General features: G+C 39.7%; 1 protein-coding gene across 10 annotated transcripts in view; it reads right to left on the bottom strand.

Annotated features, from left to right (window-relative positions):
- Positions 1-27,356, bottom strand: part of L3MBTL3 (L3MBTL histone methyl-lysine binding protein 3) — a 127,704-nt gene that overhangs the window by 19,236 nt on the left and 81,112 nt on the right. For all 10 annotated transcript variants that reach the window (XM_015072736.3, XM_015072716.3, XM_027056924.2 and 7 more), the window contains 4 exons: positions 26,871-26,985; positions 25,451-25,553; positions 14,998-15,147; positions 2,509-2,588 (listed from right to left, as the gene is read on the bottom strand). In XM_015072736.3, coding sequence (XP_014928222.1) covers positions 2,509-2,588; positions 14,998-15,147; positions 25,451-25,553; positions 26,871-26,985 — 448 coding nt within the window. The remainder of the gene's footprint in view (positions 1-2,508; positions 2,589-14,997; positions 15,148-25,450; positions 25,554-26,870; positions 26,986-27,356) is intronic.

Consider the following 27,356-nt stretch of genomic DNA (forward strand, 5'->3'; position numbering starts at 1 on the left):
TGTGCTCCTAACCGCCAACCACAAGGAAAGACAAACCTTTGTTCCAGAATCCAATATACCTTGATGACACAACCCTCACAAAGTAAATGTTTTTCTTCCTTTCTAAGTGGCCAGAAACATTTAAAATAATCAAATACTTGCATAGTGCTTACTATGTGCCAGGCACTGTTTGAAGCGAGTTGCAAATGCACTTAATTGTCACGACAAGTGGGAGGGAGTTACCATCATTATTATCCTTTTGGGTAGATAAACAGGGAGGGGGACAAAACAGAAGAGACTCTAAATAAGGAGAACAAACAGAGGGTTACTGGAGGCGTTGTGGGAGGGGGGACAGGCTATATGGGTAAGGGACACTAAGGAATCTACTCCTGAAATCATTGTTGCACTACATGCTAACTAACTTGGATGAAGAAAGAAAAGAAAGAAGGAAAGAAAGAAAGAAAGGAAGGAAGGAAGGACGGAAAGAAAGAAAGAAAGAAAGAAAGAAAGAAAGAAAGAAAGAAAGAAAGAAAGAAAGAAAGAAAGAAAGAAAGAAAAGAAAGAAAAGAAAGAAAAGAAAAGAAAAATGTTTTGAAAAATATGGCCAAGGTCACGATCTCGCGGTCCGTGAGTTCGAGCCCCACGTCAGGCTCTGGGCTGATGGCTCGGAACCTGGAGCCTGTTTCCGATTCTGTGTCTCCCTCTCTCTCTGCCCCTCCCCCGTTCATGCTCTGTCTCTCTCTCCCAAAAATAAAATAAACATTAGAAAAATATGGCCACATAGAAGAGTGAGAAAGAGTCATTAAGCTCCAATATTTAATCCTGGGTCCATCTTAGCGTCTGTTTTTTGAATTAAGGACTACATGTGTTTATTGAATTGGTTAATTACCAACAATAAATTAAAAAAAAAAAAGAAAAGAAACTGTTGAACTGATTTTCACTGCAGATTTCACTGAAACTCAATGGTGGAACCAGGATTCAGAGAGACAGAAACTACTGCTCCTAGAAGATGGTAGATGCGGGCAGGAGTGCCACGACAGACATCTCTGAGATAAGCATAGGAAGAGTTTGAATGTTAAGCCTGTGAATGTATGGAAACAACAGAGATTTGTTTAGAATTGGACTTTTTTGTTTTTAGCTGGCTCAAACTGCACTCCTATTTGGTTGGGAACCTTTAATTTGTCATCATGACTTGCTAATAAATGAGCTGAGAAAGTTTAAAAAAAAAAAAAGAAAAGAAAAGAAAAGCAGAAGCACTGAGAGGTTTTCAGTGAAATGTCCACAATCGCGCAGCTAGCAGGTAGCAGGGCAGGGATTCAACCTCTGGCCGTTGGTAGGGTTTGTATATAGGGCTACATTAAACACACCAGAACATGCTGAAGACAGCAGAGACGGAACTTTTAAATTAATCACAAATTACTGCCTTCTAAAAATCAGACATGGAAATCAAAGCATCACTTATGGAATAGGACACGGCGGGCAAACAGTCATTAGGTGCCATTCTCAAATCTTACATAATAATCTAAAGCAAAAAATACACATGAAATGCAAAGTCCCCAGGGACAATCATTAAACTCACAGTCAGGCTAACACTTTCTCATAAAAAATAATAATTTTGTGTAAATTATAAATACAATCTATACTATGACTAACAGTCATTATGATTTCATTACTTAGTTAAGCCATCATTATGTCCTTTTAGCAAAGATGTAAGACAAATTACTTTCTCCAATACGACCTAAAATATTTGTTCAAATGATTTTCTTTTCATTTTGTGGTATTAGATTAAGACCATATTAATTCCATTTGGCTTTCAATACACATTCTAAGATCAGCTTTAAGCATATGAAGCAAATGACATCAACAATCCCAATAGAAATATATGACAAGAACCAAATGTAGTATTACCCAAAGTTTATATATAATATATATTGTACAGTATGTGAGAGAAGCTGTAAATACAGATCACAGATGAATCCATATCATGATAAATTACATACAACAGCTGACCCTTGAGCAATGCAGGGGTTAAGGACACTTACCCCTGGATAGCCAAAAATCTGTGTATAACTTTTTTTTTTTAATTTGTGTATAACTTTTGATTCCCCCTGCCCCACAATTTAACTGTTAATAGCCTGTTGTTGACTAGAAGCCTTATCAATAACCTAACCAGTTGATTAACACATATTTTGTATATTATATGTATCTAATACTATATTCTTATAATAAAGTAATCTAGATAAAAGAAAATGTTATTAACAAAATCATAAAGAAGAGAAAATACATTTACAGGACTGTACCGTATTTACTAAGAAAAAAATCTGTGTATACATGGACCCACATAGTTCAAACCCATGTTGTTCAAGGTCAACTGTCTACCCTGAACAGTAAACTTTTATAGCCTGTGATAACACAACAAATCAACTAAATGAAGTTTATCTTTAATATAAAAGTGACTGCTATATTCCACTAGATTCTGATGAGTATTCATAGTAATATGCATCCCTAATACAAGATGATTATGGCTACCTCTGGCTTCATGTGATGTCCTCATTTCACTTTCTGTTCTCTCTTCAAAGTCTTCTTTGACATCATCAGGATGCTGGTCTCTGAAAAAAAATAGGTGTTCAGCACTGCATCTCACCAATTGTCTTTCTTAATTTAAAAACAAACATTACCACTACTGTGAGAAAGGATTTTTAGTTCTACTAAGATGTAACTCCTACTAATAACATCTATAAACATCCATTTTCTTCATTACCAATTTTCATTTACTGTTCTGAAAAGAGATTTTTAAAGCTAAGAACGGTATTAAGGTGAACCATGTTACGTGTTAGCAAATGTAGCTACTGAATAATTCAACTTCAAATTGGGGCATGTTTTCATGAAGAGTTTCACTGGTTACCGAACTACAATTTAAGGAAAGAAAATATTTTGAAACCCCTACCATTTAATCAAGTAGCATACAAACTACCTTAGCTCTGGGATTTGGGATTGACACTGACACTGGCCCAGGAAAAGCAAACTCAATTCTGGGAAGCTCTTCCTGGCTTAACCACGTCAAATGTGTAGGCTGTATTGATTCCGACTCTTTCTGACCAGGAATGACCTGATGCTAATCTAAACATGCCAACAATGCTGTAAAATGGAATGGAATCATTACAATCTTAATTCAGAGCTTTATCCTTAAATCAGGGACAAAAATGGCGTTAAAGGGAACTAAGCACAGACTAACTAACTCTATTTTCTTTAAAGCTAAATTTGAAGTATTTGAAATTTTTCAACCTAATCTATTCCATTCTCAGAGTTCAAAATATATCCCACTCTCCAATTTCCTGGAACTATCTAGGCTATGATACCTGGTTTACACACTTCAATGCTTTATAATACTCTATATTTATATTGTATTGTTTCTTATGTATTGTTACCTTTATAAATATATCCTGAGTTTCTTAAAGACCCTGATCATACTTCTGTTAAGTTTTAATTAAGAAAAAGGCAAATACACACGAAACCAAATGTCCCAACAAAATATAAAGAAGTTGTATTGTCTTAATTAAAAAGGCACTAATTTCATTCTCTAGCTGAACGGTGATAACACAATGATGCTAACACACTGTAAGTCTGCAATAAATACATGTTCCCTACTTCTTAGAAAGATCATTTCCAGTGACACATGTACAATTTCATTGAGATCTGAACTCCCTGGCTAAGTTCATACTAAAAACAACTTATCACAAATGCTAAAGAATACTGCTTATTTGAGAATGGGGAAGAATTACTGTTATTACAAAATAAAAACAAATCTTTTTCCAAGAGTAATAGAATTAAAAGACATAGAGGCTCTTATTCCATAAAAGTTGGGAGAGGAGGTGTATCACTGATGATTGCAGACAGAACATTAACTGAAATGATAATAGAAAAGTTTGCCTTCTCTGTAAAGACTGTGCTAAAGTTATACTTGGTAATTAGAACATGCCAAAGTCAGCTTACTATGCTTAAATTAGCTTATGTGATCTTCTAAACTTGTTTTATGCTAAATTAGAAATAATATTATTTGAGTCCATAAATCTATCCCACTAGCTATCTATTGTGACCACTGAAAAAAGTTGTTTGTGGATAACTATATTAATATTTATTAGGAAGAAAATCATACACTGCCGTGGCATAGTTTAAAATTGGCATTTTTCAAAGTAATAAAAAAAATCCCAATTACATTATTGTAGATTTCCTAAAAGTTTTAACGAATGGTTTGTGAAAGGAAAAAAAGAAAAAAAAAATAAGACAAACTTCTTTGTCTTTAGCCTTTGAGGTCAAAGGTTAACATTAAGTCTCAGAATTTTCTGAATAATTCAGCTTTCATGATCAGAACTGCCCACTAATGATAGTTTTACATTTTTGTGGTTTCAATAAAGCACAGTTTTCCTTAAAGTAAAGTAAATTTTATTAAAATAAAGTTATAAGACTTAAGTATGAAGAAAGTTCTGTTGTATTCTTATGCCCAAATACAATGCCAATGATTTATTTTATGAAACGTAAGAAAAGGACCATTTTCTAGAAGAGAATAGAGAGAGAAAAAGAAAATAAGACCTTTGACCCAAAATATTTCTTCATGCCTGGATCTGCCATAATCCATCCCAACAGAAGCAAAATGGAAGCTATCTATTTTCTTACATCATTTATGTTGCTTCATTATAGAAGGATGTTCGCTTTCCACTTTCCCTACTTTAACTCATAATATTTCACTGAATTGAACCTATATAAAACTTGGGAATATATAAACATGAATATTTATCTTTACCAAACACAGTTCAAATAAAGGACTGTAGAAGAAACGTTCACTGGATGTTTTTATTTCTACTTAATATGTTGATTCTGCTAATTCCTTAAAATTAAAAATGACTAAAAGTCCCTTGGAGGTTCTACATGATATTTCATTTAGCTAGAAAGTTGGAGGGGTGGGGCAGTGGGGTCATCTGAGCAGTCTACTAGAACAAGCATTATAAAATAAATGGATGAACAGAACCACTGAAGTAAACAGAACCCTAATTAAGCACATCCAGAAATGAAGAAGTTAATAATAAGAAAAATTTTAAGAACATACTATGTACCAAAGGCTGGCTGAGCTCTTTCTATGTCCAATATTTCATAACAATCATTGTAAGAAGGTTCTGTTAACATTATAACCCTGAAACTTAAAGAAGTCAATGCCAAATCTGTAGAGCAAGTATCATACCAGGTCTTACTGACACTAAAATCCACAATTAAATTCAATTACCTTGAAGTAGAGTCAAGGTTTCTACCCTTGCATTTTTCCAGAATACAGTACATCAGTCTCCTATTGACAATGTCAGGCATGAAGATCTTATTCTTATTTTTTTTGTATTTTATTTAAAATAAAAATTGGTTTCTCAATTGGGCAACCAGTATTTCTCTCTCCTACAAGGTTAGGATTTTCATTGCTAATTCTGACTGACTAGGTGCTGTGATGGAGCTCTTTCTCTGTGCAAAAATGAAATCCTTGATCTAGGATTCAGTTTCCTAAGCACAAAGTTATTCTAGCTGTACAGGTCTTCCAATTATGGACAAAGTACTTCCACAGTAGAACATCCACGCTCTGTGATAACACCATAATACTCTCTGGAATGTTGTACAAGATATGCTTCCTGACAGATTTTCTTCAAAAAAAAGACGACCAAAAATATTTTTATGCTGTATTTTAATACCACTGTTTTGCTCTACATAAAAACTCCTCTATTTTCTCCTCTTGATCAACACTTTCTATTGCCAACAGTTTTATTCAGGAAGGAGGTACAAGCTGATTGGGCATGGGGGTAGTGAATCGTAACACAGAGAAAGCGTGGGTACATGTATGGTCTTTGGAAGTGAACAGGCTTGGCTGCAATTTTAGCTGTGCTACTTAATTCTAAACCATCTCTAGCAAGTTCCTGAACTTCCCTACTTCTCAGCTGCACCAACTGAAAAATGAGGAAAATCCATCCTTGTCCTCATAGGCATTTTAAGGACTCAATAAATGGACAGAAAGTGCTGCACACACAGCAGCTTCCACTATTGACTAATTACTTCTATTTGGTGATAAAATTATCTACTGTCACTTGTTTTCTTTAAGTAACCTGTTTGCTTCAAGTTTTAAACTAGCTTTTAGAGTAACAGTTACCACCCAGACAGCAGCCAGACTGCCTGGGTTGTAATCCAGGTCTGCTATTTAGGTCTGTAGTAATCCAATAATCCAGTAATCCAGTAACAGACTGTAATCCAGGTCTGTTACTGTTATTTACTGTTGTGTAATCTGCAACCAAGAGAGGTTCTATGTTTTGTAGAATGGGTGTCTAATAATAGCACCTACCCCACGTGAGGTGCTAGGAAGAGTAAGTGAGCTAACGTAGGTTCAAAACACCTAGAAAAGTACCTGGAATACAGCAATTTCTCTTGAGATTTTAGAACTGTGGAGAACCCATATATTTCAACATTTCTTTAGCTTGAACTGAAATACAATCATAGGTAAAACCCTACTCAAGAACACTCTTTAGGCTTTTAATTAAGACAGTGGAATCCACTCAAGTGAAAAAATGTATTCTTTATGAGTCAGCATCCTCTTTTTCTCTGTAATTAACGTGTCATGCTTTAGCCGTCTTACTATCTTACTCTAAATATGCTTTGTAGTAATATTAGCAAAACAAACATCAGAAGGGTAAATACACAGTAAGAGGATGGCATGTGAATGCAAATAGCTGTATTTCTAGTTTGTTTATTTTTCATTTAAAAACAATCCCTAACCAATTATGCCTGTCAGTCCCCAGTAAGTTAAAAAAAAACAATATTGAAAAAAATGTGAACCGATGATTTTGCTTCAATTCAGGGATTTCAGCCATCTCTCTAAATCCAGCATGAGTCTGGTTTGGCTCCTAGCTTGAAATAACCCCGCCTTCTCTCTCCGCAGAGTTTATTCTAGTCGCACAGGGGTTTTGTTAGAGCTGAAAAGTACCTGTACTCCCCAGTAAGAGAGGAGACACAAGGAAAGTAGCAAGAGCTATAAAAAATGTAGGGATTTCTGTTTTGGACGTGAAAAGGAGGTCTCTTTGCATGCCCCCAGCATTCTTCTGCTTTTTTTAAATTTCTGGACCTAGGTCATTCACAGGTAAAAAAATCAGAGAAAGAGAATCTTAGGGTTTGTACTTTAGAGGACTCCTAAGAGTACTTGAACGGTCTCCAAATGCCTCCTACAATTGAAGAAGCAAGTGTGCGTGCACAGCTTCAGGACAAAGAGGTTACCATCTTCAACTCAGAAAAGGTGGCAAATAAAACCAGCGGGATTAAAACTTTTATGTCTATGGTTAAGATTTGAATAAAGAGTATTTTACTTTAGGTTTCTTTATTTGGTGGGGGGGTGTAGGGGCAGAGAAAGAGGGAGACAAAATCCCAAGCAGGCTCCACACTGTCATCACAAATGGTAAGATCATGACCTGAGCCAGAGATATGACCTGAGCCGAAATCAAGAGCTGGACACTTAACTGACTGAGCTGAGCCACCCAAGTGCCCCAAATTCCTTTTGGGATGCCTGGGTGGCTCAGTCAGTTAAGCATCCAACTTTGGCTCAGGTCATGATCTCGTGGTTTGTGAGTTCTAGCCCCACATGGGGCTCTGTGCTGACAGCTCAGAGCCTAGAGCCTGCTTCAGATTCTGTGTCTCCCTCTCTCTCTGCCCCTCCCCTGCTCACACTCTGTGTCTCTCTCAAAAATAAACATTAATTTAAAATAAATAAATAAATAAATACATAAATAAATAAATAAATAAATTTAAGTTCTTTTTGAGATTATACATTAGCAGTGGTTTTTTTTTAATTTAAACTTATTTATTTACTTTTATTTAAATCCAAGTTAGTTAATATACAGTGTAATCATGATTTCAGGAATAGAATTTAGTGATTCATCGTTTAAACATAACACCCAGTGCTCATCCCAACAAGTTCCCTCCTTACTGCTCATCCTTCCACCCAATACCCTGCTAGAAACACTCAGTTTCTTCTCTGTATGTAAGATACCCTTATAGTTTGTCTCCCTCTCTGTTTTTATTTTTGCTTCCCTTCCCCTATGTTCATCTGTTTTGTTTCTTAAACTCCACATATGAGTGAAATCATATATTTGTCTTTCTCTGACTGACTTATTTCTCTTAGCATAATACACTCTAGCTCCACCCAATGGCAAGATTTCATTCCTTCTGAGATGATACATTAGCAGCTGTTTTAATAGTGTTTTCATAAACATGGCCTAAGAGAGGTAAACATGGTCTACTATTTATCTAATGACTAAAAATAAAACATTTTGATTAATAAGCCTATTAAATTATTATTTAGCATAAGGAACATATGTTGGTGAAGAAAAGTAATAGAAGGAGTCAATACAGTGGATGTTACCAAAATGCCAAGGAAAAATCCTCCAGAAAACAATTCAGCAATCATCAATCAATCAATCAGTCAATCAATCCTCTTATGAAATGAAAAGCCCTAACCAGTAAGGTGAGCATTATGCAATAAAGACCCTGTATTATAGGAAGAGCAAGCCTACGTTACTTTCATGTCGCCATAGAAAAGAGAACAGATTTCATTGCTTTTCCACTATATGTAAAAGAGTTTCCTGAGTCAGAAATCAATGCCATTCGAGGAGATAAAATGAGACCCTGTTACACTACTGTTCCAGCAACTTCGCAGGCATACAACAATGACACAGTCACACACCTTACACTTTGAATGGCTGCCCTGGCATCGCAGTGGTTGGCACTAACAACTGTGAGTGTTTTAACCCAAAATGAGCTTCTCTCTGGTGCGCACTCACAACTGCACGGATTTGACTCAGATGTCCAAGAGCTGGAATACTTTTGAACTTCCACAGCTCCTGCTCCACATCTGGTAAAGCCCATTGACTGAAAGGGGATACAGGCTTTCCGTAGCCAGGTAATGGTAAGTCACCAAAAGGACTCTCTCCAGTTGCTGACGCCAAACCCTCAGGCTCAGAAAGTCTCAGAAAGCAAAACAAAGTTCGTAAAGATTCCTAATCGGCATTTGTCATCTTTTAGAACTTTTGGCTCCAAATTGATGCTATTCTCCTTGATCTTGCGGTTCTGCAAAGTAAAGAGATTTTTATATGCTTATTGTCTCACGTTTATGTCAGCTTGTTTCCCCGTCTGTATAACGAAGCGCTCCTCAGCGACAGACTAGCTCTTGGCGTGACTCGTAAACCTGATTCAGCCTCGAAACAGAAATCAGATTAACAGTTGCAACTCCTGCAACTGCTCAATGTAATTCTGAGTAGAAACGCTGGTCCTACAATTTGAGAACCCATTTTAATGGCCTATAATGAACTGAACAGACTGAAATTTTTCAGGGGATTTAGGTTAGCGATAGGCATTTGCCTTGCAAGGTAACACAAGCATTTGGCAGATATTTAAAGCATGCTTTATTACGTTTCTGGGGTTATGTCTAAGCAGGCTTCAACAACACGGGAGCTTGAAACATTCCATGATTTTTAATAGAGATAGCACCTAATTTAGAAAGGCAATTACAAGCAGCTGCAGAACAGATTTCATGAGAATAAGCCATGTGGGATAGATGCCGACGTTCCCCAATTGGCAACATGCTGAATTATTACTCCAGAGAAAGGTGTTTATCTTCAGTAATAATTCTCAAAACCTAGTATATCGATCACTTGCACCCATCTCCTGGGTGTGCGTGTTAAAAATGAACTGGGACTGGCACCTTACATTTCCTGAATTAGCATCTCTAGAGGTGATCATTCGAAAGCTGCATTTTAACAAACATCTGATGATTCTGATGCAAAACGAAGTTTGAAACCCATAGGTTTTATGAAGATCCAGAGAGATGTACACATACTTCTACCGAGCGGTAGACGTGCAGGTTACGGTTACCAGTCCTCAGGCAAGGTCCGCCATGGACTGGGAGGCCCCTGCCTCACCATCTGGCCGCCAGGAGTGCTGTGAGGGCAGAGATGAGCTGCTGCCCGCCCCCTGGCCCCCGCAGCGAGGAAAACCTCTTCCCACTGAAAACACGAGACACAACACACTCCTCACACTTCTGATGAACCAACATACAACTGAAAAGGACTGCAGACTCTCCACGCTGGGAATGCACTCATAACCCAACCATCCATTTGACGAACTGCTACAGGAAAACGGGCCTAAATATTCAGCGTGCCTACAAAAGGACTCAAGGTGATGCCATCTTAATGTGGGGCAGAGCTTCCCAGCTCGGATACCGCGAATCCCTGAGAACAAGTGCTCTGAGTTCTACAAGTTCCCTGTAGCCCTCCCAGAAGCCAAGGCCACCATCTGGTCATCCAGAGGCAGCCCCGTTCACTCCCTTGGTGCGCCATATAAAAGCGTCGTCACTTCTGTGGTATTTTCTACATGAGGCAGGAGTTAAAACGACAACAGTGTTGGAAGCACTGCCTCATTCGTAAAAGAGTGCCAGTATGTATTTGGGGGATTCATCTCATCATTTAATAATCAGCCACAGAAATCTGGTGCGGGAATCTAACAAAGTTGAGAATGCAGGTGTTTCACCAGAACAAAAAACATTACACAGCTATTGCCTTTTAGGTCATAAAACTGATAGGTCTCCTTTGAAGGCTGGTGGATGATTCAAGGTCACCCTGCATCCTTACTGTGTGCCAGGTGGTGTGCTTGGTGCTGAGGATATCTCAGGACCAGAGAAGACGTGGACTCTGCCCTTGTGGAGCTTACTGTCAAGCAAAGCACGCAGACTCAGAAGTACTGACACAAACTGTCTACAACATCGGGATGTGTGCTGTGAAGGTATGTGATGAGGAACGTGAACTACTCTAGAAGAGCAGACAACGCTTCCCCGAGGAAATGACAGTGAACCTGAAGCCTGCAAAACGAGAGACCAGCTAGGAGATGGCAGGCACGGAGACTCTAGGCAGAGAGAAAGGATGTCTGAGAACCAAGGTGGTTGAAGCGTTAAGTTTAAAAAGGAGCCTGGCAGAGAGAAGGCTGGAGAGCTGGGCACGGGCCAGACAACACAGGACCTTGCAGGCCACGTTCAGAATTAGGGTCTCAATTTCAGGAGTAATGGGAAGTCACTGAAAGTGTCAAGCAGGGAGACAGACTTCCAAAGAATTGTTTTAAATGCAGACTCTTAGGCTCTAGCCCGGAAGATTCTTCATGGGCTGACCTGGGCTCCCAAATCTGAATTCTGAGGAGGTCTCTGGGAATCTGATGCAAAGTCTAGGAGCTACTGCTGTGGAACGAGTCATCTATGGGCCCAGCCTGAGCAGACAGCCTGTGAAATAGCCCTTAAAAGAACAGTTATGGGGCACCTGGGTGGCTCAGGGGGTTGAGTGTCCAACTTTGGCTCAGGTCATGATCTTGCAGTTCATGAGTTCGAGCCCCACATTGGGTTCACTGCTGTCAGCCTGTCAGCCAAGAGCCTGCTGCAGATCCTCTCTCCCACCCCCACTTGCACTCACCCCTAAATAAATAAATAAATAAATAAATAAATAAATAAATAATAAAGGTTATTGCACGAAAGGAACACATGTTCCTCACATTGTTAATTTATCTGGCCTTGTTATGTCAGCTTCCAGATCAAAAGCAATGCCAGCAGAGCACTCATTCTGGTGACCCTCTGGCATCCGAAACGGGTGAATGGAATGGCGGAGCAGATGCTGTCAGGACAGTCGTGCTGGGGGAATCGCCGTGTGCTCCCTCCCCCAGCAGCCTCACTCTGCGGCTGGAGGTAACCAGGGCTTAAATGGCTCAGCTCCTCCATCCCTATGCTGGGAAGACTCGATGTGTGCTTTACACGGACGCCCAGAGTGTTCGCAGCAGGCCCACGTTCCTGCTGTCTCCAAGCCGTCATCGGTAACACGACAAGGCTTTCACTGCCCGTCTTCCTTTCTCCATCTCACTTCCTCACTCCCCTCCTGATGTCTGCCTCACCTCCCAAATAAACCACATGCAACCGAATCTTTGTCTCAGGGTCATCTTCTAGGCATGCAAACGGTCTCCCGCTGGGAGTGCATTTAAAAGTGCACTTAAAAGAAAAAATACAGTGCAGTCTGGCTACCAAATTTAGTGAATTATTACAAAGGATGCAAAGAAAATGTGTTAAAACCTGAATAAAAAGTTCCATCCACGTGAGTGACGAATATGGGAAAAGAAGAGAGAACATAATCTGGTATTAAGAGAATCGTCTTGACTGCCATATTCAAAGTTTAACCTAGGAATGTCAAAGAAATGGCCAACCTTTCTTTTACTCTTTTACAGTTCTTATACGGTGCAACAAGTAAGTAACCTTGCAACATGAATACAAACTAACATTTACTGAGGGCTTACTACTTACTAGTACTTACTAGTACTTACTAGAACTACTTACTAGTTCTTAGCATTGCACAGCTCACTGTTTCATCCCTAAATCCAGGTTAAAGAGATCATAATCCAAAAACTTTATATTTACTTTTAAAATGAAAAAAAATATATTAAATATGTTCATACAGATTCACTTACAGCCGAGAAGCCAGCTAACTTTTACCCTGTTAATTCTACCTTAAATCAACCACTCTCAAGCCATGAGATACACTTTTTGTTAACAACTTTTCTTTTATTAACACCTACTATATGTTGCCATCTCATGATCATTTGTATCTAAAATACCAAGTGCCATTCTGATTGGTGGGAGAACTAGTGACTGCCTGCAGTAGGAAAAACCAAAATAATCTGAAGCCAATTTTTTCAAGAATTTTAAAGAAGAAATTTAAAAATTTAAACAAGTAAATAAATCTGTGTTATTTTGAAACATGTTGTTTTTTCAAACATGCATAATGAAGCATTTAGGTTGAAATATCAAAATGTCTGCAAGCATCTCTTAAAAACACTTCTGCATAAAAAATACAGTGAGAAGAAAATCTTGGTCAAAAATGTTCACCTCAAAACCTATGGGGCCGTTTTGATTGTGTCCCTCACGTTTCCATTGACTGCATGTAACTAATCAAATCTCTCAGGTCACTTCTACTTATGAAAAAAATAAAATAAAAATAGTAAATCTGGGAGGAGAAAGACATGAAGAAATCTGAACAAAGTCTCTAAAATCATGAGTAATGGAACACTCATTTACCACAACCTGGCACCCAACAACGAAAGCAGACAACCTAAAGAAATTAATCTGAAGACACGTAAGTGTTCATTCACACAAAGTAATGGCAGGTCAGAATTCACAGACTCAAAAGACAGTATGGGTTAAAAATCCATGACGTGGAAGAATATTTAGATATGAAACATGTCATAGGTTATACAGAAAACTAAAAACGCCTCAGGTGATTCCATGAAGAACCATGAGCACACCTCATACAAGACAGGTCCCTGGAATGGTCAGATCCACTTTGATGGTTTTGACGTGACTTCTGAGTTAGAAAAAGACCCCAGAAAACCAACCCAGGAAGATTCTGCTGGGAGGAGACTCTGGTCCTAGGAATCTGGCCTGGAGCCCAGTCGGTCAGCAAAAAGCCTGTGAGCTAGGCCTGCTGGCACTTCGGAGTATTCTGCTGATATTTTAAACATTACCTTGGCTTCTGAAATCTAAACACTAGGTACTTTCACCATCTTGTGAGTCAGAATCAATGAACTCTGTATCTGTAATTATTACTATATGAATTCGTACTTTATTTGTCTTAAAGTTCCTTATATATGATATGATCTCACTTTGGAGTGCTGGGTTGGGTAAAATGAGTTTATGTTTCATTAGTCATGGATTTAAGGGTAAAAACAAAAAATCCTCTTCTTGTTATTAATTAATTAGCTCCCCCCCGCCATCCAGAGGATAAAATTGCTTTCTCTAAGAATACTGAGACTTGAAAGGCCATTACTCCAACAGCACTGCTGTGGATTTAGAATCAGATTTATTAATTAAAATGTCCACCTATATCTATCATCTATAAGAATGGAAGTTACAAAATATTTCAATAAAAAACTACATAGCCTTAGGTTTTAAAATACTCCATAAAAGAAACTTCCAAAACCTAAGTACTAAGGCATATCTTTCCACTAATCTGCTTTGTTTTTTTTTAAGTAGTGTCCTCAGTTAATGTAAGGGCACAACCTTACTTAGAGCTTAAAACATACTAACTCAACTCTACAAGTGAAATCAAAACTAAATGCCTGAGCTTATACAGTTGACCCTTTAACAACATGGGTTTGAACTAAGCAGGTCCACTTATACATGTTGTTTTTTTTTTTTTTACAATAAATATACATACACTACTGTAAATGTATTTTCTCTTATTTATGACTTTCTTATTAACATTTTCTTTTCTCTAGCTTAGTTTATTGTAAGCATACCGTATATAATACATATAACATATGAAATACGTGTTAATGAACTGCTTACATAACTGGCTAGGCTTTCAGTCAACAGTAAACAGTAGGCTATTAGTAGTTCAGTTTCTTTGGGACTCAAAGGTTATACTTGGATTTTCAACTGTGTGGGGGAAGGGGTCAGTGCCCCTAACCCTCATGTCATTCAAGGGTCAACTGTACTACAATTAACATCTTAATAATTAAAAGCAATAACATATATGTGAGTACTTGGCATGGGCATGAAAAAGAACACCCATTTTTCACAAAAAATCAGACATCTTCCTCATAAAGGATGGCTCTATATACCGACCAGTTCATTCAGAAACATGAACTGGCATGAAGTAAAATGACTGGAATTTCTAAACTTCTAACACCCTCAAAGTGTGACTAAAAGATGAATAAATAAGAAAGCCTGTCTGATTTACATATGCTTGTATAAACTCTCCATTGTTTTTTAAGTCCAACCACTTATCTCCACCATTTTACATGAAATGAAATGCATTTTCAATAATGCCCAAGAAAAGATAACCATAGAATACACAGCATCTGAGATAGAAAACCTCTTTCAACCAGAGTACTTCTAAACATCATTAATATTATCACTTTAATTACCTGATTTCAGGAGATGAAGAGATTTCATTTGTGTCTGCCCTTTTATTTCTTGGAAATGATGGACTAGCCGGAGGCATCTCACCACTTAAGCGGTCTGGGAAAATTCGGTCTTTATTCAAATTGATTTCTGAATAGGGACAGTTGGCAGCACTAAAATATTAAAAGAAAAGCACATTCTTAGAACATCCATTAGAACATACTTTAATTAAAGTGACAGGCTACAGAATATAAAACTCTAAAACTTAACTGTTATGTTTACATATGTATATATGTAGAATTAAACATACATTGTGAATATTTTTGTTTCTATTAAGGTTTATCTATTTATTTTGAGAAAGAGAGAAAGAGAAAGAGAGAGAGAGAGACAGAGGAGAGGCTGCAAGTTGGGGAGGGGCGGAGAGAGTGAGAAGGAGAGAGAAAGAATCTCAAGCAGGTTCTTTGCTGTCAACAGGGAGCCCAACGTGCGGCTCAAACTCACAAACTGTGAGATCATGACCTGAGCTGAAATCAAGAGTTGGGCACTTAACCACCTAAGCCACCAGGTGTCCCTAGTGTATGAAATATTTTATCTCTGAGACATAATTTAAGTCTATTCTGATAGAAAATATGTCTTTGCACTAGATGTTCAGAACACAACCTGATGAAATCTTTGCAACTGTGCAATGATCACTGAAGGATTCTGTCTGTATACGGTCCAAGGGCAGAGCCTGTGCGTATCTGTAGGAACAATCAGCCCCAGGGGAGAAATGCTTAAGACATCATAGGAGGGTTGGTGTCAGAGGTAGGACAGAGAAAGACTGATGGACAGATGGAGCAGATCTGCTTCCTAAAGTGATCCTTCAGGCTCAGGGTCACCATAGGCCATTTCATTTTCTTCATTTCATTTCCTGTTGGCCTCCAAAGGAAGGAGATTCCCCCATGTTCCTGTCTCCAAGCCCTGACGTACACTTGATATGCTAAGCAATACATATATTTATCTGTAGTCAATCCTGTTTCTGATAGGAAAGGAGACCAGATGCCAACTTGGATAATGACCCATCTATCTCACTTCCCTTCTATCGGTGACCCCTGGACTCCTGGTTGGTCTCTCAGATCCCATGTGGGGATTATTTCTGTTATTCATGCAAAGGAAATCTAGGTCACTAATTGTTAAATCAACATTAAGTCAGTATAATCCTCTGCCTAGGCTTCAGCTTTCCATCTTCAAAACAACTGGGCAACCTCTGAATCTCAGGCCTCCAATACATAATGAACCCCTCCAACTAAATGCTCATCCTGCCCCTCTTTTTTAGGAAGTCTCCTTGTATCTATAAGTGGTTTGGATCTTGGATAAATTATTCTAGTGTCTTATACGTTCTTTTCTTCTCTCTAGGTGATAATCACCCAGGGAAAAATTTTAAACTATGTATGTCTATTTCCACCAAGAGAACCAGATACACTCTCCTAGGAGAAGGAGGGAAGAGTTTGAAAATGCTCCTGATTCTGATAATGGCCTATGAAACCTACCACAGGTATCTTGAAAGCTAAAATACAATCTTAATTTTATTTAACTAAACATTCTGCTACACTGATACCTATGCAAAAGACAAAAATAAATAACATATGCTTACGTGTTGACAAAAATGTATATAGTGCTAACCCAACAATAAAAAAATAACTAGTAATATTTATGGAGCACTTACTATATATCAAGCACTGTGCTAAGTACATTCCGTTCAGTGTTTTACTTAATTTTCACGACACCCTATGAGGAGGGTTTCTCATGAGACAAACTAAGGCTTAAAATGCTTAGGTGGCTTGTCTTTAATTATTTCATTAATTTGTTCAAGTATTTATCAAGTATCTATTAAGTGCTAATTATCTTTCTAGGCACTGGAATCACAACAGAAAATACAATGACAAGATCTCTGCTCTCATGTCGCTGATATTCTAGGGGAAGTTGGGCACTACACAATTGCAGATATAAAGCAGACAACTTTACACAGTGACAAACGCCACTGAGTATGACTGAAGAAAGAACATGGGGCTGTCACAGGGGTCACGGGGCTGTACAGGAGGAAAGGGCTCTGTGAAGCAGCAGCCTTTGAGTGGTGCCTTCGAGGTCAGGAAGAAGCCTGCTCTGTCAACACAGAGGAAGAGCATTCTAGGAAACAGCAAGGGTAATGCCAACACAGGGAGAGCTAGGCCTGCCTGGGGGGAGATCAGCGATGGCCGAGTGTGTGAGCAAAGGGAGGGCACGCACTCGTGGCAGGCAAGGGAAGTATTGTGTAGGGCCCGGTAGGCCCTGGTCAGGAGTTCCGATGCTTGGTTTAAGTCTGAGGTGAAGCCACTGGAGGACCTTCAAATGAGGAAATGATATGATTTGATGTACAATTCAGAACAATCCCTCAGGATGCTTTGTGGAGAGAAGATTTCAAGGGGCCAGAATCCGAGCAAGAAAAGTGATATAAGAGTGAAGATATCATGGTGACTTCGATTTGGGTGGCTGAAACAGAGGCAAAGGGGCCAGTCATGGTACCTCTGCGATCCCTTCAAGGGAGCCCGTGTGTAGATGGGAAGTAAGGAATGACCTCAAACAAGGATTTAAGAATGGCCTTTAGGTTTCTGGCTTGAGGAACTGGATGGAAACAGGAACGCCTTTTCTTTTCTTTTTCTTCCCCCCTGAGATGAGAATGACGAGGACAGAGGCAGATTTGGGGACGAGATCAAGAATTGTGGCATGTTTATTAAACAATCAAGTAGACATGGTGCTTAGTAGCTCAATAAGATAAGCATACTATTTCATTCGTCTTACTCAGCATGGGCACACTACTGTAACTCATTTTTATTCATTTAGAAGTGATGGGAAGGAAAATCCAGCTCCAACCAACGTCTCTTTGGAACAATAATCCTTCGAGTACTTCATGGACCCCTTCGTGGGATTATGTGTAGTCAGTGTTTATGGACACAAGCGACAAAAACCGATTCTGCCTACGCTGAGCCGAGGTGAAGTTACTGCAAGGGCATCAGACCGCCCCCAGGAAGGCTGGGTCGTCAGGCCTGCCCAGGAAGGAAGGTCCAGCCAGCACTTGCTCCCAGACACAGTCTGCACACGATGGGGCTGCTGGGACTGAAGCCCTCACTCTCTCCGCAGACGCTCAGCCCTTTTCTATGTCCCGCCCAACCCCCAATTCCACAGCAGGTGTGATCTGCCTTCCCATCACTCGTCCTGATGGAAGACCCAGGTGACAGCCTCCACTCAGGGACATTTTGGGTTTTCTGTCCACACTGTAACTGCCACAGGCCTGAAGAAGGGGAGGAAGCCCTGTTCCCCAAGGCTCCCCTGAGGGAGGGGGAGCCCTGCCTTACTTTTACCTTGATTTCAGGCAAAACAGAACATAAAAAAAATAAAACTCTTAACAGATTTCAGGCCAAATATTATGAGGGTCGCCTCATAATAAATACGTTTAAAACCAAATTCATCATTGGGGCGCCTGGGTGGCTCAGTCGGTTAAGTGTCCGACTTCCGCTCAGGTCGTGATCTCGCAGTCCGTGAGTTCGAGCCCCGCATCGGGCTCTGTGCTGACAGCTCAGAGCCTGGAACCTGCTTCGGATTCTGTCTCTCCTTCTCTCTCTGCCCCTCCCCTGCTCGTACTCTGTCTCTCTCTGTCTCAAAAATAAATAAAAACGTAAAAAAAATTTAAAACCAAATTCATCATCTTCAATGAACTCCCTTCTTCTGAAGAAAAAAGAGAAGAAATACAGCCAGCTCCTCCCGCTATTCTCAAATCTCTGTTCCCGAGAAAGGAAACATAGTAGCCAAGCCTCACATTGTCATCTTTAACTCTGTTCTATTCTTTTTTCTTCACATTGTGTATTTTTATTGCAAATTTGTCTTCTTAGCATTTTGTGACAGCAAGAAAAAATCCACATACAAATCTTTTGAGTTCTTTTGGCAAACAAGCAGTATACTGCTATCCCTAGAATCCTGCAACCGTCATGTTTCCCTCACAGTGAAGCACCTGGCTTTCCAATTACTGAATATCTATCTGTACATCTACCTTAAGGTTTTATCAGATACGAAGAAAGTGAGGAAAATGAGAGTCCTGTTCTTAACCCCGCCCGCTCCCACACTGGGAAGATCCATGGTATTCTTAGATGGGCTACGTCCCCAACTACAGACTAGACTAGAGTCATAGTTGACAAGTCTTGGAATGTAAGATCCAGGAGAGCAGCCCCTTTACCTATCTGCTGAATAAGTGAAGGAAGAATCTCTCTCTCTCTCTCTCTCTCTCTCTCTCTCTCTCTGAGATCCCCATAGATAAACTTGGACAGCTCACAGACTGGCAAGACTGCAGACCAGGAGAAGACTTACTGTCTACATAATCTGCCTGTTTTGATTTTTAGGGCCAGAGAGGAATTCGAAACTCTCAACCTGAAGTAGAGGAAGTGATCGCAGCCCTCCACACAGGGATTTACTAATGGGTCAGGAGGATCTATCAAGGCAGGACCTATCAGTTATCGATTTTACATTAACACCCTCTCTTCTCTCGAACCCAGCATTCTCTCAGCACCTAGCATTCGGACACCTGCTATGGGATAAAGGGGGAAGCCAGTGGGTTCCCAAAGTGGGAGATGATAAAAAACAAGGTGGGTGGGGGGATGCCACAAAACGCAATTGAAGTGTGCTCCAGGGATAGGGGATGACCATCCAGAGGGGTGACCAGTGCCCTGGACAGAAATCAGGAACCTGGTCTAAACATGCTCTGCTGCTCCATCCACTCCTGGCTGATGAGTAAGCACAACTTGTGAGGCTCCGTCTTCTCACTCATAAAATGAGGATACTAACAGCAGCAATTTCCGCGGCTCGAGCACATCACACACACACGCTAGGCACTTTTCTTGCACTTTCTCACTTAACTCCCACAACCCCAGGAAGCTGCTCCTCGTCTAATGATCGTTTTGCAGATGTAGAAACGGAGCTTAAAAAAGGGAACTTGCTCAGTGTCAGTCCATCGGCTCTTGGCAGAGTCAGATGTTGAACTCTGGCTGTCCCCTGCCACACTGGATGGGGGCAGATAGTACCCTGCAATAGCAAAGAATGTCCTTATCTTTAATCTGTGACAATCCAAGCCATCTCAGTACCATCTTCTAGCCAGATGCTGCTGTCCTCTAGCTAGTATGTATTCTGCCAATACTTAACCTCTTGGCCAGTTTCCGTGTTCTCACATTTACAAAGTTCATACAGTTTTGAAAGCCAGTAACTTCACAACTCACCAGTGCCGATCAAACTTCTGTGGAGACAGTGGGTTCCCATCAGGCTTCTAATCATCTCCAGTTTCTCATGTACTAAGCAGCGTATGTCACGTATACATGGGTACACACATGTATACATATACACGCAACTCTTTACCATTACGTAGTTCCTCAGGGAGCAGAGGAGGAGATTCACGTAGGATTACACAACTATCTACCATACGAATTGAATTAGAGTACACGCTGTTCTATTAGCAAACAATTCCCTGTCAGCTCTACATACAAATATCCCACCAGCCCCTCTAAAGAGGCAGTTTTTCCCAGGAAAGACGGGTCCAGCTTATTAGAAAGGTGGAAGGACGGTCTTCTTCACTGCTCCCCACGTCACCTTTAAAATCCTTTTCATTGTGAATACGTTTATTTAAACAATTAGGTAACACCTGTGGTTTTCTAAATGATCGCATAGTCATTGTCACACTCTGTCATGACAAAAACCTGTAAAAAACATGACGCAGGCTCTATCAGGCCCCTGTGCTTTACGCGAGAGTCCAGGAGTTACAAGTAGAGACTTAAGAGCCACACAAGCCTGGGTCGAATCCTGGTTCTGCCACTGTCTGACCCTTGGGCGTGCACGTAATGATTCCAAACCTGTGTCTTCACTGGTAAACCAGAGATGACAAGAGTACCTGCTTCACAGAGCTGCTGTGAGGATTTAGTGAGATCACACAGGTAAGTGTGGCACACAGCCTGGAACACAGGAAGTCCTCAATGAACCTCACCTGTTACGATTACTCAAAAAGGAGAAGAGGAGTAACACTTAACCCCTACAACGTAAACGTGCATCAGCAAAAATAAACCACAACATTAAGAGCTCTGTAACACGACTCATCTGTGAAGCCTCTCCGCTTCCTACAGGAAAAGGGTGCTACTCCATTCACACCTCTCCAAAAATCTGTTTACACCAGACTGGCCTCCTTAGAGGTAGGGACCCTCCCTCTGTGCAGCCCGTCACCTAACTGAGCACTGACACGAAGCAGGCACTCAGTAAGTGTATGTTCGATGCATGGGTGGATGGATGCTGAAATAATATGCTGTTTAGAGTGTGCAGGTGTGTGTCCAAAGGTACTAACTTTTAAAACTTTCCATGGACTTTACCAGTACCTTTTAGAAGCTGTTGGAAATACTCTCCATTTTTTTTTCTTGTTTATTTTCTCCAAGATCAAATCTTATGTAGAAAAGATTTACTTCTGAAGGCACTAGATATGCAGAATATCTACTTTCATATAATGTTAGTTCTCTTTTCATCACTTCCCATTCTTTGACCTTTCAGTAGCCCAAATGAATGAATCACCAAAGGGAAACACCATGATAAAACCCAGATTAATGCTCCCTTGCTAGAGACAGGAGTAAGCAATCTGACTACTGAATATCCCTGGGGATAAGAATAATGTCCACATTCAACTCACTCACTGATTATTTACATTTCAACATCTGAAAACATAACACTCTCAAATTTCACTGCCGAGACACATGTTCTATTTCTAACACCTCTTACATCAAATTCAACTATTATAATTTTTCAGAGAGGCAAACAACAACTGCTAGTCAAAACATAGCCTTTTGCTTACGTGTTCATAAAATGGATTATTCTTGCTAAAAGAGCAACTTTCCTTGTTATCTAAGCAAAGAATGCATGTTTTGATTTATGTAGTTTCTCAGTAAATTAATCCAAAGAGAATTTTCTCATTATGTTTTCCTAAACACAGCATTCTCAGCAAGGACAAAAATAAGTGCCAGTGAAATGAACCTTTCAAAGAATATCCATGATGTTGCAGCTCTTCCACAGTCTACTAATGAAATGGAAAACCGGCTGTGCCTGTGAAGGATTAATATCCTTCCACATACAGAGCTCTGAGTGTTGTAAACCGGACAGCACAGCCAGGGAGACTCAGGAGAGCCAGCTGAAAGGGCCAAGAAAAATGGAAGAGACAATGCAGCAGGACCTGACAATGGCTGTTGGGTGCTTTGAACGGCATCCCGAGGCTCTTGTCAACCAATAACTCTGTCCTGGACTCACCCACAGAACTGCTAGTTGCGCCCTCCGTATGGCACAGAAACAAATGCTGCTTCTTTATCAACACATGTCTTTGAAGCCATGAGGTCTACTTCTTTGAGTGGAAGAAGGACTGGTTCCAATTCCACTGAATGGTTTCTTTTTCTTTAATGTTGATTGTTTTCTTTTGAGACAGAGTGCAAGTTGGGGAGGGGCAGAGAGAGGGAGGGAGAGAATCCCAAACAGGCTCCTCACTCAGTGCAGAGCCCGATGTGGGGCTATATCTCACAACTGTGAGGTCATGACCAGAATTGATATCAAGAGTCGAATGCTTAACTGACTGAGCCACCCAGGTGCCCCCACTGAAAGGTTTCATTACCACATTTCTCCATAAAAATCTTCCATGATTCTCCTTGTAATTTCCCCCTTCTTTTAACAAATACAAAACTGCATATCTCTGAAGAAATGCTCCAAACATAATCACTTAAACTTTGTGAAATGGCTGTGGCCCAGCTGAGGAACCCCCAGAGGTCAGTGGCACAGTTGGGAAAAGGTGGCCATAATGAGCGCCAGTCCATCAGGCAGGGGACAGGATTGTCACCAAAGACCCTGCCGTGACAGCAAACCTCTCTGTTCAGACCTAAAGCACTACTAAAGAGATGATGGACATTGCTGCACGGTGGGTTTCCTTCCCAGAAGGCCAAAACAATTCTTTTTGTAATTTTCAACTGAACCCCAATAGCGTGATCTCAATTTTCATGCAATTTTAAGACTTCTTTATTCTTTTCCTTCATAATTTAAGCAAACTACCTTCACCCCAATGAACATCTTGGGGTTGTGCAGTAGAAAGGTACATTTGACAAAGGTTCAATATTAGTTACTGCTTTGTATCTTATGTTTAAATTAAATTCTGTGTAGCTTTCATATTTCCATTAGTCCTGGAGTTCTTTGAAGGTTGGGTCTATAACTAATTCATGGAGCAGTGCCTTGTGAGACAGCCAGAGGGCAGTGGTCAACAGCACAGATAGACTGGGTGCCATTCCCTGTTCCCCTCACACCAGCTATCTCTCCAGTGCCACAGTGGCCTCATCGAAATTTGGAAAAGGCACCCCTGGGTGGCTCAGTCAGTTCAGCATCTGACTTTTTTTTTTTATATGAAATTTATTTTCAAGTTGGTTTCCATACAACACCCAGTGCTCATCCCAACAGGTGCCCTCCTCAATGCCCATCACCCACCCTCTCCTCCCTCCCACTCCCCAACAACCCTCAGATTGTTCTCAGCTTTGTTTTGTTTTTTTAATTTTAATGTTTATTTATTTTTTTTTTCGAGAGAGAGAGACAGAGTGTGAGTGGGGGAGGGGCAGAGAGAAAGGGAGACACAGAATCTGAAGCAGGCTCCAGGCTCTGAGCTGTCAGCACAGAACCCGACACGGGGCTTGAACCCACAAACCGCAAGATCATGACCTGAGCTGAAGTCGGACGCTTAACCGACTGAGCCACCCAGGTGCCCCATGTTCTCAGTTTTAAGAGTCTCTTATGGTTTGGCTCTCTCCCTCTCTAACTTTTTTTTTCCTTCCCCTCCCCCATTGTCTTCTGTTAAGTTTCTCAGGATACACACAAGAGTGAAAACATACGGTATCTGTCTTTCTCTGTATGACTTCTTGATCTCGGCTCAGGTCATGATCTCGCAGTTGTGAGCTCTAGCTTCACATCAAGCTCTGTGCTGTGGGCGCAGAGCCTACTTGAGATTCTCCCTCTCCCTCCCTCTCTCTGCCCCTCTCCACTGCACACACAAGCACTCTCTCTCTCTCAAAACAAATAAATGAACATAAAAAAAATCGGAAGAAAATAATACTAAAACTAATAGGGGTTTTTTGAAGGTTATTCATACTTGTAAAACAATTACAGCAATATGCCGTGTGGAGTAAATACATGCTCAATAAACATGAGTTATTATTGAAAAAGACTCAAAAGTATTTACTGCAGGAAATAATTTATTAGTATAAAATGGAAATTTAGCATGCTAATGAGTTATTTCTGGCATGTAGACTTAAAACATGTCTGAAAATAATCCAGCCACCTTCACTCAGCAATACTGAACAAACTTTTAAGACACGACATTTTTAACACTCTTCCAACTAATCATGTAACTCCAGGTTTGCAGTTATACAAACACTGAAAGGGATTTTTAAATGGATATCTGCAAATGTAATCAGCACCCTATGTTCACACTATTTACTCTGGAACAGACTGAATCCCATATAAACCCCACAAGGAGTGTTGCAGAAGGAAGATAAGCAATATTTGAGGATGCAGAGATGAAATAAAGAAAGAGGAGAAAATAATTACACCCATTTTACAATTCCTATGAACTCCTGGAGGCACAGGCAGCACAATCTTCAGATTTTTCAAAAGACCTGGATTCACAATGGGCACAAACTAGATAAGCAAGGGATCCCCTTCCTCACTAGGCAATCCAATTAACTTGCAGTTAGAACATTTACACTGACAAAGGATTATTTTAACACATCTCTAAACAGGTGATGCTTTTGTTCCTTGAAAACCTCAGTGTTCAGTAATATATTTTTAAATGTCTGCAAGGACCCCCACATTGCCTAAACAGTACATCAAATTTCTAATGTATAAATTTGGTTTCTTTTTGAAGTTCCTGAGGGGGTCAGAGAAAAATATTGAAAAATATTGTTTTGAATCAGTGCATAGTTTGACTACTCATATCTGTACTTCTTGTGATCTGTGCTGATAATCTGTGATAATCTCAACTCTCATTATTCAAACTGTTGCGTCCCCCAATCATACCAGATTTTACCAAACAGGGCCTGCCCTCTTCTCATTATTAACAGTCAACCCAGAGTGACTCTTTCAGAAGGTAAGTATCTATACAACTAGTCTGGCTATCAAGAAAAGGCAAATAGCTAGAGCAAACCTATTTTAAACTGTGAATGCATTTTCTCCCAGAAACACTTAACTAAAGACATACTCCTCGTTTTTCCAGGATCACCATGGTAACCACATTTTTTTTTTTTATAGAAAACTACCTCACATGTATTTAGCATGCATGGAAACCACGATCTTATACACAGGTGGGACAGGCACTCTCTATCTGACCACGTAAGGAATTCCCACTTCAGTGGCAGCACCACATACCTGTGAGGGCCCAGGTGTCTCACTCTCTTAAAATGACCAATCCCTTTACATCCTGGGGTTGAACATCCGCCATGTTCTGAAGCTTCCATTAATTCTAAGGAGCCTATAAGAAAGCAAGGGGAAGAAAAAGCGAGAAGAGAAAGGAAGGGGCATAAAGTTAACCAAAGGCTGTGAAACAAAAATTACAAATATCTTAAAAGTCTTTAAAGATTTTTCCCTATGCTTTTGTTCACACTATTGATCTTTCTTCAACAGCGAAATGGTACACTTTGATCTAACCCTCTATCAAGGCTATAAATTCCAGAAATACCTAATTGTGAATTAATGAGGAGATGCTAAACGATCTTCAAGTAAATAACATAATTAGTTTACGAATACTTGTACACTGAAAATTTCAAACATGCTACCCCCTCCGTGTTTTATAATGCTCCCTTATGCTGACCACTTATGTCCCTGTGTAATGTGTTAGACTCTGTTCTAAGCATTCCCATATATACCTCTATGAATGTATATATACACATGTATCAAGTCTTTGGTCTTGTATCATTTTGTCACATACCAGGGATAGCACCAATGTGCACTATTCTGAAACATTTTTTTCTTTGGTCTTTAACTTCATGTCTTAAAAATCTTTCCATCTCAATGATAATATTCTTTATGATTGTTGCACAGTGTCTGTATCATGAGTGCACCAGAATTTAACTAATCTTTGTTTCCAAGGTTTGTTATTTTAAATATACTGCAACAAACAGCATGCATGTGGATTTCTTTACTTTTATGCAGCTTGCACATGAACCTGGAAACAAGTGAAGCCACTAAAACAGGGGACTGCACACTAAACTTTTAAAAACCCCACGATAATCTACTGTATTTTCTACATATTTTCTGCTACAATGTATATGCTTTCCTTCAAAGTTGAAATCATAGTATGTCAAATTCCCAGTGCACATTTAAAAAAAAAAAATTGAACTTAAAGGGACTCTGCACTGAGGTTACTGTAAATCACATGCAGTTTTAAGCAACAATAGATAGGGAGAGCCCTTTTACACTCTGTCCAGTTTCTCCCAATGGTAACATTTTGCAAAACTACAGTATAAAGCCACTACTGATACATTAGACTTTAATAGCCTAAGAGAACTGTCTTCCAAAAATTCAGTACCAATTTTGAAAGGTGATGAGTCCTTCTAAATAAAAGTTTAAAAATCTACATAAACTGTGCTTTTCAAACATTATTTTTTTTTCTTTTATGTTTTTGTGACTACCACATAATGGAAAATGTGGGAAGAAGAACAGGATTCATGGAGAACAAACGTACAGGAGAGAAAACAGTAGAAAGAAAACGACAGGAGCAAAGAAAATATTAAGCACCCTACATAAGAAAATGGAAACATTCAATTTAAGTTATCCTTGCGTCTCTTACTCAAAGGAGGCTGAAGAGGATGCCCGGTTTTTGAACACCAGCCCACAGGGTGAATATCAGGGCAATCCGCATCTACCCAGTAATCATAGCAGCTGTTCCAGCCGTCAAAGTGAACCTGGAAACAAAAGGAAATTACCAGTACAATTCATAGAAAATTCCTACCATTAAAGTTCTAGCCACCATATAACCATTTTTATTTTCTTCTAAAGTATGTAGATTCAATACCAAATAACATTTTTTTAAAATTTATTTAAATTGCTTCATTTCCCCTATGCCAAAAAAGGGACTTTCGACCTATCTTCAAATGATCTGTTCGTCAATAAATGTCTTGCCAAAGACATCATTCCAGCGGTACTTTTATAGATATGTGTGTCTTCCAACACACACACAACGAGTTATGAGTACATAACGTCTTCATATGAGCCACACCAAAGAGCCAATAAATATTACTTAAGTAACAAATAAATCAGGAAGGGAGGGAGGATG

This window comes from Acinonyx jubatus, chromosome B2 (genome assembly GCF_027475565.1).
Source record: "Acinonyx jubatus isolate Ajub_Pintada_27869175 chromosome B2, VMU_Ajub_asm_v1.0, whole genome shotgun sequence".
In the NCBI taxonomy this organism is placed as follows: domain Eukaryota; kingdom Metazoa; phylum Chordata; class Mammalia; order Carnivora; family Felidae; genus Acinonyx; species Acinonyx jubatus.